The 13,011-nt window shown below is 38.4% G+C and overlaps 1 protein-coding gene across 1 annotated transcript in view; it reads right to left on the bottom strand.

Annotated features, from left to right (window-relative positions):
* Window positions 1-13,011, bottom strand: part of FOCAD (focadhesin) — a 321,710-nt gene that overhangs the window by 281,550 nt on the left and 27,149 nt on the right. The window contains exons 2-4 of the mRNA XM_053656269.1: window positions 6,791-6,879; window positions 3,862-3,936; window positions 1,437-1,591 (exon numbers count right to left, since the gene is read on the bottom strand). Of these exons, the coding sequence (XP_053512244.1) occupies window positions 1,437-1,591; window positions 3,862-3,936; window positions 6,791-6,847 (287 nt within the window). The 5' untranslated portion in view covers window positions 6,848-6,879. The remainder of the gene's footprint in view (window positions 1-1,436; window positions 1,592-3,861; window positions 3,937-6,790; window positions 6,880-13,011) is intronic.

The following is a 13,011-nucleotide window of genomic DNA, read 5'->3' as shown; positions in this document are numbered from 1 at the left end:
TGTTGTGTGTGAGTGTGGGCATGCCCACAAAGAAACGGACAGAAAATAAATGAATTTTTAGCCATCATCAATTCCTTACTGAGAAATATTTGGTCCCTTTCTGTCAAAAAGCATGCTAGATTTGAAAATACAAGTTTAAAAGAATACTGTGAAAGAGTAAGTAGCCCAGCTAAGAAGAGGGAAGTGTCTAGGCAATACAGGTGACATCTGAGTTGAGTTGGAAGGATGAAGAGGAAGTGAGAAAAGGGGAAGGAACATTCTGTGCAGAGGCTGAGCACATGCAAAGGTTTGGGAATGAGGAACGAGTGTATGTAGCTACAGGGACGGACGGAAGGTTCATGGTGGGAAATGCAGGTAAAACAGAAGGCTGGAGGTAGTTTGGGAAGTGCAACTATAGGCAGAAAAATATAAAGAAAAATCAAGGTTCCAAAAAGATATGATGACTTAAGGGAACAAAATATTGTAAAAAAAAAAAAAAAAAGGTACTTAAAAGGCCAGAGGTTATTTAACCTAATACACTCCAAGCCCAGGAAAGCATCTTCTACAGACTGATAGAAAAACTGTTTTGCCCGAGAATGAGACTGTGATTCCTCCTCCTGAACACCGGCAACAAGAGCAAGAAAAAAAAAGATTAAGTATTCAATTCTGATGATACTACAATAAAGGTGAGTAAAAAACACTGGAAAGACTTAGGATAAGGAGGCAGAAACTCAAATGACTTAAAGGCGAAATTGAGAGGGTATAGATCAAGACTGTTTTTTGAAGCAAAAAGTGGCATCTCTTTTTCAGGGAGTATTTTACAAGAGAGGCTTACTTCCATGGGAGGATTCAAATACGGTCCTGTACCTGTTTCCGATACAGCATCCTCAGAATGCCTTGTCCCCCTTTCATCCCTTGTGATTCCACTAACCTCAGACTGTGAATGGAATAAATATGATCGTACCAAACAAATGCAAAAACCTATCATTATTTACTTGGATAATAATCAACGGAAGACATATCTAAGTCACAAAATACTTTTCAAAGGGGTCAGTGCTATTATTTTTTCATATGTATACTAATGCCGAAATATTTTCAATGGTGTATAAAATTTTACCATTATGGAAGCATTGCTTACAGGCAACCTTCTTTCTTAAAGTAAGTCAGGAATTTGCACTACAGTTGTGAATTCTAAACTAGTTAGCTATTTTCTTCATAAAAAAGAACAATGACAAATTTAAACAGAGCCCCCAAACTTAAGTAGAGCAAATGCCCACAAATCACAAAACTGTAGAGTTTAAACTAGCATGTTCTCATCACATATGAAATATCAACCACATGACATTTTAAGAGAAATTCAAACAACTGGCAAGTAGGGTAAATGTTGATCCTTAATGGAAATTAGTATATTTTTTTCTAAACATGTAAAATGTTAACTGATCGAACATGAAGAGTACCTGGTGGATGGAATCAGGTTGAGTATCCCATTGAGAACATAGCTGAACTCCGCGTGATCCTGAGCAACAAGCGCCACCAGGCCCTCACAGCAGGCTGTCCGGACCACTACATTATCACTGCAACACTTCTCCCACAGCAAGTTCAAAGCAGGAGTCTGAAATCAAACCAGTAGTTAAAGGACACTTCTGATGAGCAACAAATGCACACACACTACCAGCCCTGCATCAAAGTGTAATTTGTTCATAGTGGGCTAGCTCTCCCACACAAAGATAAAGCTGCTGTCAAAGCATTTGCAGAATACACTAAAGTCAGTTTTTCAAGAGAGGTAATGGATGTATTCTGATACAGGAACTCTCTCTCATCTGGTGTATTTGCTGAAAATAAGCCTGGGTGCCAACAGGTATGACATCAGTTGGAGCAACACAACAGAACAGGGGACCAGAACTAAGACTTGGCTCCAGCACAGGGCTCTAGGCAGAGCAAGCCCACTTGCATCAGACACCAAGGACATCAGCAGACCAGTTAGTCTCAGTTGAATTCGAATCCACACCTATGCTTCAAAGCCCTCAACAACAACCCCATTCTCAGAAAATGTTCCTGCTCTACTAAAGGTAACAACCTTTATTACCTACATGCATTCCCCCCCAACCCACCCCATCCCCCACACATACAATGTCCCTGCCCAAAGGGGCCCAGATGGAACAGAGAAAAGTAGGGCTGGCTACCAGCAACCTGCTGGTTCCATGACTGCCAACAAAAGCCTAGAAAGACTGTTTGCCCGTGAAAGAGACTGACTTTTTCCGCCCTCATGCCGTGAATCTGTTATCATTCATAGAAAAACACTGGAAAGTTATGTAAGAAAATGTAAGTTCTTTATTTTGAAAAATCCCATAAAGGCAGAGGTTCTAACTTTCATAACCTTCTCAGGAACCCATAATCCTCTCACCAAAATAAAAGGTTCACTAGTAATGATAACCCCATATTTAAATGTATTGTGGATCAAGTCCATTTAGATTTACATACAGTCTGGGGATCTTTTCGGTTTGTGGCTTAAAAACACACACACACATACACACACACACACACACACACACACACAGTGAAACTATTTTTTCCTTTCCTTTCTTCCTCCAATAGTTTTTTGGGGAAACATATAACTTGGAGACAAAGATTAAAACCTCCAGCTCCCAAAGAATAACTAAAGGAATGAAAATCAACATCTTATTGTGTCCACTTTCCTCTGTAGGTGGCTCTGGGAGCCTTTTCAATTGTAGGATCCTACTATACCAGAACAATATAGTTAAGGGTCACTGCAGGAAAGTAATATTTATATTCCATTTCTTTTATTCAGAGGGAAGTTTTATTTACCTGTTTGGATAATATCAAAGGGTTCTAAATGTCATCACTCCATTACTAAGTCAGAAAACCAAAATAAATAAATAAATAACTGTCCCTTCAGGGACTACTATGTTCCCCTGGAAGTAAGTGTTCATTTATTAATGCAAAAGGGAATATTTGGTCATAGGGGCTGACACTGTCAATAAACCCTGGCATTTTAAGTAAAACCACTAGCTCTTGTCAGAATACATAATGAGACTACAGGCAGGATTAAGATTAGAGTTCTCCGAAAAGTTCATTTAGATAACTACATACAAACACCAGATAAATGCCAATCAGTGAAGTATACCCCTACACTTCCTTCAGCATGTCAGCAGAAGCAGTAAAGAAATGTAACTTGGAGCAGCTAATCAAAAGGAATGCAAGAGAAAGGAAATCAATTTGTTTCTGCTGTGAAAAAAATAATAATCTCATTTCCGTTACCTACATTCTCTATAGAGTTTACCTTAGAGCAGCTACTTCAGTACAATTTCCAACCAGCATGTCAAGATACACAACACTGGTCAACCAAAACCCAAGTGATATGTATACTCAGTAAGCTGGCTTTGCTCCAACAGTGAGCATTCACCTGCGTTATGCACGGTGCAGAATTTTTCCTCCAATTCCAACTGTCATTTCGTGACTTTTCCACATATGGGGCCACCTACAACATGAAATATCTCCTGCACTCAAAGGGAGCCACTATGTCCACTTTCTCTATGAAACAAAAATACTCCCTCAGAGGTAACCCTATCAACCTTCTCTAAAGCAGGCCTACTCTCATCCCACCCATGTTGTTCTTCATTAATAACCATAAAATTACTCCTCTTACCCCCTCCATATCTTATTCCTGGAGTCTGTTGTCAAAAATTAAAATTTTTTAACTATTTGGAAGAAAATAATAGCAAAAAAAAAGGCAATATACTTCTCACAATTTCAAATCATTTCTGCAGTGACCTGAGCTGTGAAGGAAACAAAAGACATGCACATATGATCCAGGCAGCAGCAACATCTGGACAGAATGAAAGCACAAAGTTCAACACACACCTGGTTTGTGGACTGATGGATCTTTTCTGAAAAACCATTTTCCTTCAGGACTGCAGCAATAAGATGACCCACAGCCTTTAAAAAAAAATACATTTTTCTCAGAAATTCTCTTTAAATATTGCATTTGAAGGTAACTAATATCAATATCAAGGTAACGATATCAAGGTAACTACTACTTGATATGAGTATGAGTATGCCAGTCAACTGGTAACAAAATTCCAAGTCACTGAGTACGTGCTATGTAGAATGCACTGAATTACTTGTATTTTGCCAAATATAACTCACATTTTCTTGCCCAAATTTTTGGGCATTTCTTGCCCAATTTTCTTTGTACATTATACACAGGCATAATGATTACCTACCATGGGTATAATAATCCCGTGTATAATGTGCACAAAAATGTGGGTGTGCATTATACATGGCAAAATGTGGTAATCAGTCCACATGCATAATTTCTTATCATCCCAACATCTGTCAAGGTAAGCATTTTTACCCTGATTTTTATCCCAGTAAGCAAACTATAGTTCACAGATGTTAAGAAACTTGCTGGATTTTCAGTTCGAATTGCTGTCCCTTAATATAAGATGCCTTGAGATCACCTGGTACATGAAACTGTAAGACAAATAAGCTTTTAAAATCCACCTTTGCATCTCAATGAACTTCCTGCTTCATCAAGCTCTTAACAAAGATGGAAAAAATGCATCCTCATCTGTGACCAAGGCCCACACGGATCTGAACCAATGGGTCTCCCCTGACCACAGCTGTTCTCCCTCCTCTAGGCTCTATGATTTAATTTCTTGATTATTTTCTCACAGGTTTTAGCCCTTTAACAAGCTTTCAGCCTAAATCTCTAAAATTTTCCCATATCTTGCTTTGGTCTATAACCTCAAATTTGAAGCTAATATTCTTAGAGGAATACTGATTACATAAATAGGTAAATATTATTACCTCCTACCACCTCAATCTCATTCTTCTAGCTCTTCAGCACTACCCAGCTCCACTGTCACAGAACCCAGTCCTGCAACAAGGACAGCCATTCTGTGTGTGGGGGATGGAAATAGTTGGCAACTGCAACAACTGTTGATCCTGCACTTGGGACCTATGTATGATACAGCTGTGAATACCTGTCAGTCTGGCAAAGTTTCCAGAAAGGCTCAATAGAAACAGAGCACCCAGTCCTTCATTTCTTTTTGTATTTCACACATTAAAAATGATTAAAGACCTCAATGCTTGATGGTGTCAATTTTGCAATAAAAATCAGTCGTTTCCATGAATATTAAGTTTAGATCAATTAAATTTCTCTTACCTCTTAGTTAAAGGGATAGTAACAAGAATTGAGGACCAGTGAATAGATCTGGTTCCTGTTTACAAAATATACCATATTTCACTGAATGTAACTGGCCATCAATTATAAGATATAGCATTGTTTTATGTACTAGAATGAAAGAAAAAAGGTTGCCAATTAACCCACGTTATACAGTGTTTCATATAACTTAGAATTTTTGTTTTATATTAAAAAATAGCTCCTTCAAACTCATTTAGAAAATCAGGGCCAAGTTCACAAATATACAGGCAATACCAACTGACTGATGACTACTACTATCAATTACTAGATACACCCCAATATCACAGATGTTAAAATCTGAGAATATAGCCTAAATTAATTTGAAAATACAAAATTCAAGGCTGTGTCAGCCTATACTGTTACTCTAGTTTTCTAATAACAGAATAACTCAAATAGATGTCCTACAATACATACATGCTTTTCATTTACTTTAACAGTAACACACAGGCATTTCTTGATTATCTGTGCTAATGAAGGGAAACCAGGCACAGAAAAATAAAAATTGTGCATAGGTGGAAGGGAATCGTGCATAAGGGCTGTTCTCCTCCTCATTGAAGGGTTGGTTCCCCATAGCCAGCCAAGGTACCCCAGCAGGTGCCTCTGAAATTAACTGCTGAAGTTCTTCAAGATGCTATATATTGTTAAGTCTTCAGACAGGTCTGCTGTTCCTTTAAGCTTTATTCTCATGAGAAAAGGGAGTAAGCTATTATGATTCTTTAATTGACCTCAATGCTTCTAGTTAGCTGATGGCTAACCAGAAAGCCATCTTTGTTTTAACCCTAATCATTAAAAAGCTCTCTAAAATAAACCAGAATCTCTTGCCTGAGATAGTATATAGACTGAAGTTTTAAAATCCAGAATATTTTATTTATTAAATGTCATTATTATAAAAATTGATTATTCTTAATAGTTGCATTGGGGTAGAATAAACCTGTTAAGAAACCTGTTAATCTCTCATACTCTGTAGATGTATATATCAAATGTATAACCATTTATTTATGTTCTCAATAGTTAATTATATACCAAAAATACATATACGAGTAGTTAATCAAGGTTTTATTATTCTAAGAAGAAAAGTATGACATGAATAGAAGCTGAGCCCTGGCCTCAGCTTCAGACATACTTCACTGTGTCTCCGTTGGCTGGAGCATCATCCCGTAACTGAAAGGTTGTGGGTTCAATTCCTGGTCAGGGCACATACTTATACATACGCTGTGGGTTGGATCCCCAGTTCAGGCGTGTACAGAAGGCAACCAATCAATGCTTCTCCCTCCCATCGATGTTTTTCTCTCTCTCCCTTACTCTCTCTCTTGCCCTCTCCCTAAAAGCAATTTAAAAAATGTCCTCAGGTGAGGATAAAAAGAAAAAAAAATTTTTAATTGAAGCTCAGATTGGTCAATTTCAAACATTTACTTTCTTGCCAAATATAAATTTTCAAATTAACTCATATAAAAGTCATTTAATAAAATTATATCTCTATATAGAGAGTAAAATATTCAACATTTGTCACCATGAAACATAAATAAATAAATAAATAAATAAATAAATAAATAAATAAATAAATAAATAAATAAATAAAATTACCTGTGATTGGATAAGAGAATTTGGAAACTCAAACCTTTTCCTGATATCATCTGACATTTTTGCTTCTCTTGCAGGTATGTATGCAGATTCTATAATCAAAACAAAAGAATATTTGTTAATCTGGAAAAGGAGTTCAAACCAATTATTCCTCAAATAACACGAAAGTAATTAATTCCAAAGTCAACAATGGAAATAAAGCACAGGGCTCTGCAAAGTAATCCCTGCCATACACTTCACTGTTAACAACTGCAGTCCTCAAATGCCATGATTGATAAGCCAAAATGCCCCAAAGCTCTTTATTTTTCCCATTGGAGCTAGTACAGAAACTGATGAACCACTCTAAAAAAATTCAAAAATTTTAGCCTACGCAACACAATTTTTAAAGTTCAATAGCATATTTGAAATAGAAATTAATTGTTTTATCAATCAAAACTTCTCAGGGAGAAATAAACTTTAAAAAATTGTTTAAACTGTGCTTTGCTTTTGAACAAATCTTTCATTTAAACACTAATCCAACTGCTAGTGACAAGTGTGAAGCCTAGGTGAGCTTTTTTCGGGTAGTATAGAAATGGCCTAGAAACTCACACATCAGAACAGACTGCTTGTCTCCTAAAAGAGAAAACAGTAAGCAATTAGCAACAAACTTTAATATTTACATCACACCTCTCTCCTTCCTACTGGGGTCTTCAAAACACACACACGCACACGCTACAGGATGAAGGAGGGCAGGTGATAAATCAAAAGCACAGAATAAGAAGATTTCCTCAGGATCCCAATTTATCTATTTCCCATGCAGCACTGAAACTCGCTAAATTACTACTTTGAAAAATAGATGTCTTAGCTCACCTATTTACTGCAATATAACTTTAAAAAAATATGTCACTATAATACCTCAAGTTACTTAAATAATGGGTTGCAAAACCAAGCTCTCCTGATCTCAAAATTGAAGGTCCCTTGTGTTGAACTTGAGGCTCTTTCTAGCTACTTTCCTCCCTTATTCAGCTAACATCCCTGAATAAAAAATTCATCCCAGACTTCTTCTTCAACATGTAGGCCTACTTTCCTCCCTTGAATTTGATATTTCACAGCACTGAAACTTGTTCTAAGACTGCAAACAATGTTCCCTATCTAAATCTACTCTTTAGCTTAAACAGGTCAAAATTTCAACTTCCCAGGTGCACTAACCTCACCTTTCTTGAAGTTTGCTTCTCTTTCGAATTCCCTAAGACATCATAACAGAATTTTCCAAAGTGTGTCCCTGGGAAGCCCACAATAAAGAAATCTCAATGGGGAGGAAAAAAGTATATATTGCCATCCTGAGGATCTCATTCACTCACTTACTTCACTAGATGCCTACCGTGTATCAGAAACTGTTCTGGCAGCTTAGGCTACCTCAGTGAACAAAATTGACACACCTCCCTACACTCACAGAGCTTACAGTCTAGCAGGAAGAGGTAGACAGTGAATTAAAAAATAATAATAATAAATAAAACAGCATGTTCAAAACTGATAAGCACTATGGAGAAAAAGGTAATAAAGTAGATGGAGTAAAGGGGATGAGATATGAGGGAAGGACAAACTTTCTATTTTAAATATGGTGGCCAGTGTTGGTCTTTCCTACAGAGAGTAGGTAGCATTGGGAATTGTTAGCCATACAAATATTTCTGGAAAGTGTCACAGGCACAGAAAACAGTGGCTGCAAAAGCCCTTAGCTAATTAAATGCTTAAGACCTGTTCCAGAAAAAACAGCAATGAGTTGGGCACAGAATGGAAGAGGAAGAGAATTGTAAATTAGAGTCAGTGAGAAGCCAGATCGTAAAAGGCCTTGTAGTCTACTGGAAGGACTGATGCATTTATCCTGAATGAAACAGGAAACAACTACAGAAAGGAAAAAAAAGGTGGTATGATTTTAATAGAATCACTTGAAATGAGAAATGATATCTGATTCTGGATATCACTGAAGGAAGAGCCAACACGGTTTCTAAAGGATTAGGTAACAGTATAGGAGAAAGAAAGGGTCGAGGGTGACTCCATGTTTTTTAATCTGAACCACTTTATTTTTAATCTCCTTTCTTTTGGAAATTTTACACATTAAGCAAAACTACTCAAATATTACTTATCAAGGCATTTAAAAAAAGAAAAGTATGCAGTTGCCATCAACTGAGGTAAGAAACAAGTTTTGTGGGGGCAGATGAGGAACTCGTTTGGAACAGGTAAGTTTTAGAGGACTAATATATAGTCAAGTGGAAATGGCAGGTGGAAACTTGGATACGTAAATCTATAATTGGAATGACTAATCTAAATAATAGTGCATATTATTAAAGAATCTGAGAAGTTCTTGAGCAAGAAGTTTGATTAACTTTGCTGTTTATGGCACCCTTTTTTCCCTCTACGTTCAGTCTAGCTTTCTGGCTTGATCCTCCTTCTGTCCTCTCTGCTTCTTGAGCTCCGTCTTCCTTCCCAAAGGCACCTGAAGTCTCGTACTTTGTACTCTCTTCCTTTATGTAAACTCTCCCAGAGCCTTCATCCAGTCCATATCTCCAAATACCCAGTCTCTCTTACAAAGTTCTGAGCATCAGAAATTGGAGATGTCAATATCAAAACACATTTTCTATCTTAAAAACCGTTAGCAGACTTTCAGTCAAGATAGAGGTATAGGTAAACACAGCTCATCTCCACACACAATGACATCAAAATTATAACTACAGAACAGCCATCACTCAGAATCATCAGATCAAGTTGAATGGAAATCCAACTACAGAATTAAAGAAACCACACCCATCCAGACTGGTAAGAGGGGTGGAGATGTGGAACAGGCTGGGCTGGTTCCACATCCATGTGTGGTAAATAAAAATTTGGGAGGGATATCTCAGGAGTGAGGAGTCCCAGTCCCACACGAGGCCCCTCATCCCAGGGTTCCAGTGCCAGGAAGATAAGTCCCCATCCCTCCTGGCTGCAAAAACCAATGGGAATTGAATGTGTGGGGGAAACTTTTGGGAGTCCAAAGCAGATCCTCTTAAAGGACCCACACCCACGTATGGACTTATTCAGACTTACTCTCTCTGGACTCTAGCACCAGGGTAGTTGCTTGAAAGATGCCACTGGCATACAAGGAGAAATGGAAGTGTCTGGCATCAAGGTGAGAGCTGGAGACAGCTTTCTCTCCAACAGAAAGGTGGGCGGATGCTATTGTCCCTATTCTGAACCCTCTACCTACTGAGCCACAGAGCTGGCGGGCTGATTGCATATCAGAGACTCCATCAACCAGGCTAACAACTGTTTGCCCCACCCTGGAGATACAGATACCATGAAGTTCTAACCCACTGAATTTATGGGCTCACCTAAGCTGCTAACAGTGGCTTTTCCATATGAATGGCTGGTCTTGGCTCTTGCTTCGCAACCTTCTAAATCTTTTCAAACAAGCAATGGTTGGCCTCTGTGAGGACCCCAGCCCCTGTGCCTCTTGCTAAGTGGCCCCAAGCCCTGCACTCACAGGAGCCAGTCTAGATTCACAGCTTGGTTTTACCTGGGAATCTCAAAGCCCAGCACAAGTAGCAGCTATCTGCAGTTGCTTTATAGCTCATGCAAGGTGGCCCCAGGGCAGGACACGGTTCAGGCTAACCTTGGCTTACAGCACTTGGGAAACCCAGAGCCTGTGGACCCAGGGGACATCTACAGGCCATATCAGAGCACCATCACCCTGCCCCTACACAGCTGATTCTCCATGAAAGGCAGAGGTTAGTGGTCAGTGGTCACAGACAATCCTTGCAGCTGACTGGCCTGGGTAAATAAATCCCTCCCACCGACCTGCCAGCAGCACTCAAGGCTCAACTACAAGAGGAGGTGTACTCAGCCCACTAGAAGAGTGCACCTTGAGTACCCAGATTGGGTGATAGGGGAGACTGTGCCACTGTACCCTACAAGGACACCTACTACATTTGGTCACACTACCTAATACATAGAAACGAACACAAGGAGGCTGCCAAAATGAAGAGACAAAGAAACATGGCCCAAATGAAAGAACAGATCAAACTCCAGAAAAAGAGCTAAACAAAATGGAGATAAACAATCTCTCAAATGCAGAGTACAAAACACTAGTTAAAAGGATTCTCAAGGAAATTAGTGAGGACCTTAACAGCATAAAAGAGATCCAGTCAGAAATGAAGGAGACATTAATTGAAATAAATAACAAATTACAGGGACTTAACAGTAGAGTGGATGAAGCAGAGAATCAAGTCAATGATTTGGAACATAAGAAAGCAAAAAACAACCAATCAGAATAACAAGAAGAAAAAAAATCCAAAAAAATGAGGATAGTGTAAGGAGCCTCTGGGACTTCAAGCATTCCAACATTCACCCACAGCGGTGCTAGAAGGAGGAGAGAATGAGCAGGAAATTGGAAATCTATTTGAAAAAATAATGAAAAAAACTTCCCTAATTTAGTGAAGTAAATAGACATGCAAGTCCAGGAAGCACAAAGAGTCCCAAACAACATGGATGCCAAGGGCCACACCAAGACATATAATTTAAAAAAACAAAGGTTAAAGATAAAGAAAGAATCTTAAAAGCAGCAAGAGAAAAGCAGTTAGCTAACTATAGGGGAGCTCTGATAAGACTGTCAGCTGATTTCTCAAAAGAAACTTTGCAGGCTAGAAGAAACTGGCAAGAAAGATTCAAAGTCATGGAACACAGGGACCTACAGCCAAGATTGCATTACCCAGCAAAGCTATCATTTAAGATGGAAGGGCAGATAAAGAGCTTCATAGACAAGAAAAAAATTAAAGGAGTTAATCGTTATGAACCCATTGTTATATGAAATAGAGACTTATTTAGGAAAATGAGGATCAAAACTATGAAGAATAAAATGGCAGTAAATACATATCCATCAACAATTGAATCTGAAAAACATAGTAAGCAATAAAGAGGAAGAGAGACAGAATCGGGAATATGGAGAATGTTTTGTTGGTTGCCAGATGGGAAGGAGTTGTAGGGAAATGGGTGAAGAGGTGAGGGGATTAAAAAGCATAAATTATAAGTTACAGAATAGTCATGGGGGTGTAAAGTACAGTATAGGAAATGGAGTAGCCAAAGAACATATACACATGACCCATGGACATGAACACTGTTGTGGGGATTGCCCGACGGAGTAGGGGTATTGAGTGAAGAGGGGCAAAGGGGGGAAAATTGGGAGAACTATAAAAGTAATCAGTAAAATACATTTTTTAAAACTGTACACATTTTAGTCCATCTGTTCCCAATTCTCCTCTCACAATTTCCCTCCCACCATTCTCTAAATCTAGTCAGTCCCAAAGTCAACTTCATTCTTTTTTAGCATCTTGAAGTCTACTTTTCCTATCTATCTCTATACTATTCATCCGAGTTTCTCATGCTAGTATACTCTAATAACTACTTAGTGTTGCTTGAATTCACTCCATACACTGTCAGATAAATTGTCCTAAAAAGTTATTTCCATCACATCATGTCCCTGTGAAAAATTAAGACCAAGTTTTCAAGAGCCTTTCAGATTAAATGCAAATTCTAATTCCTAGTTTTTAAGCCCTCTGACAACCATCTCACCAGCTCAACTGCATTTTTACTTCTTTCTAATTCCAATCTGGCTAAACCCATTTTCAAAATAGTCCCACATGCTCAAAATCTAATCATTCCTAAGAGATCTTATTCATGCTGTTCTCTCCCACATGAAATGCCCTTCTGCATTCCCACTGTTTAAAGATGAAATGCCTTTCGTACCACATCTTCTCTGTTGATTCTCCCAAGTAGCGACATCTTATAGTAATCACTCTGCTTTACATTCCTCAGTGCTGTTACATTTGGTCTGACCTGTGTCATCATGGGACTGTTCACATTAGGATTGTTAACATTTTTCTGTAAAGGGTCAAACAGCAACTGCTAAAGTCTGCCATTGTAGCAGGAAAGCAGCTGCGGCTGCACTCCAACAAAACCTTATTTACAAAAATAGAAGGCAGGTAGGCCATGGCTTACTGACTTCTGGTTTACATAATTACTATAATTCAAATTAATTTATAAAATTTGTCGATGCAATTGCAACAACTGACACTCAAACTGGCCCCTGTGCCTCAGGCTCAGGTAAATATATAAATAAGGTGAATTATACATCTTTTATTATCTAAAGCTTTTTCATGCCCCTACATTCTGAAGGAAATTCCTCATGTTAGGCTTTATATATGGAATGCAGTGAT

The sequence above is a fragment of the Artibeus jamaicensis genome, unplaced genomic scaffold (assembly GCF_021234435.1).
Source record: "Artibeus jamaicensis isolate MK-2021 breed Jamaican fruit bat unplaced genomic scaffold, CSHL_Jam_final scaffold_1964, whole genome shotgun sequence".
Taxonomy (NCBI): domain Eukaryota; kingdom Metazoa; phylum Chordata; class Mammalia; order Chiroptera; family Phyllostomidae; genus Artibeus; species Artibeus jamaicensis.
This window is presented reverse-complemented; position numbering and strand designations above follow the sequence as displayed.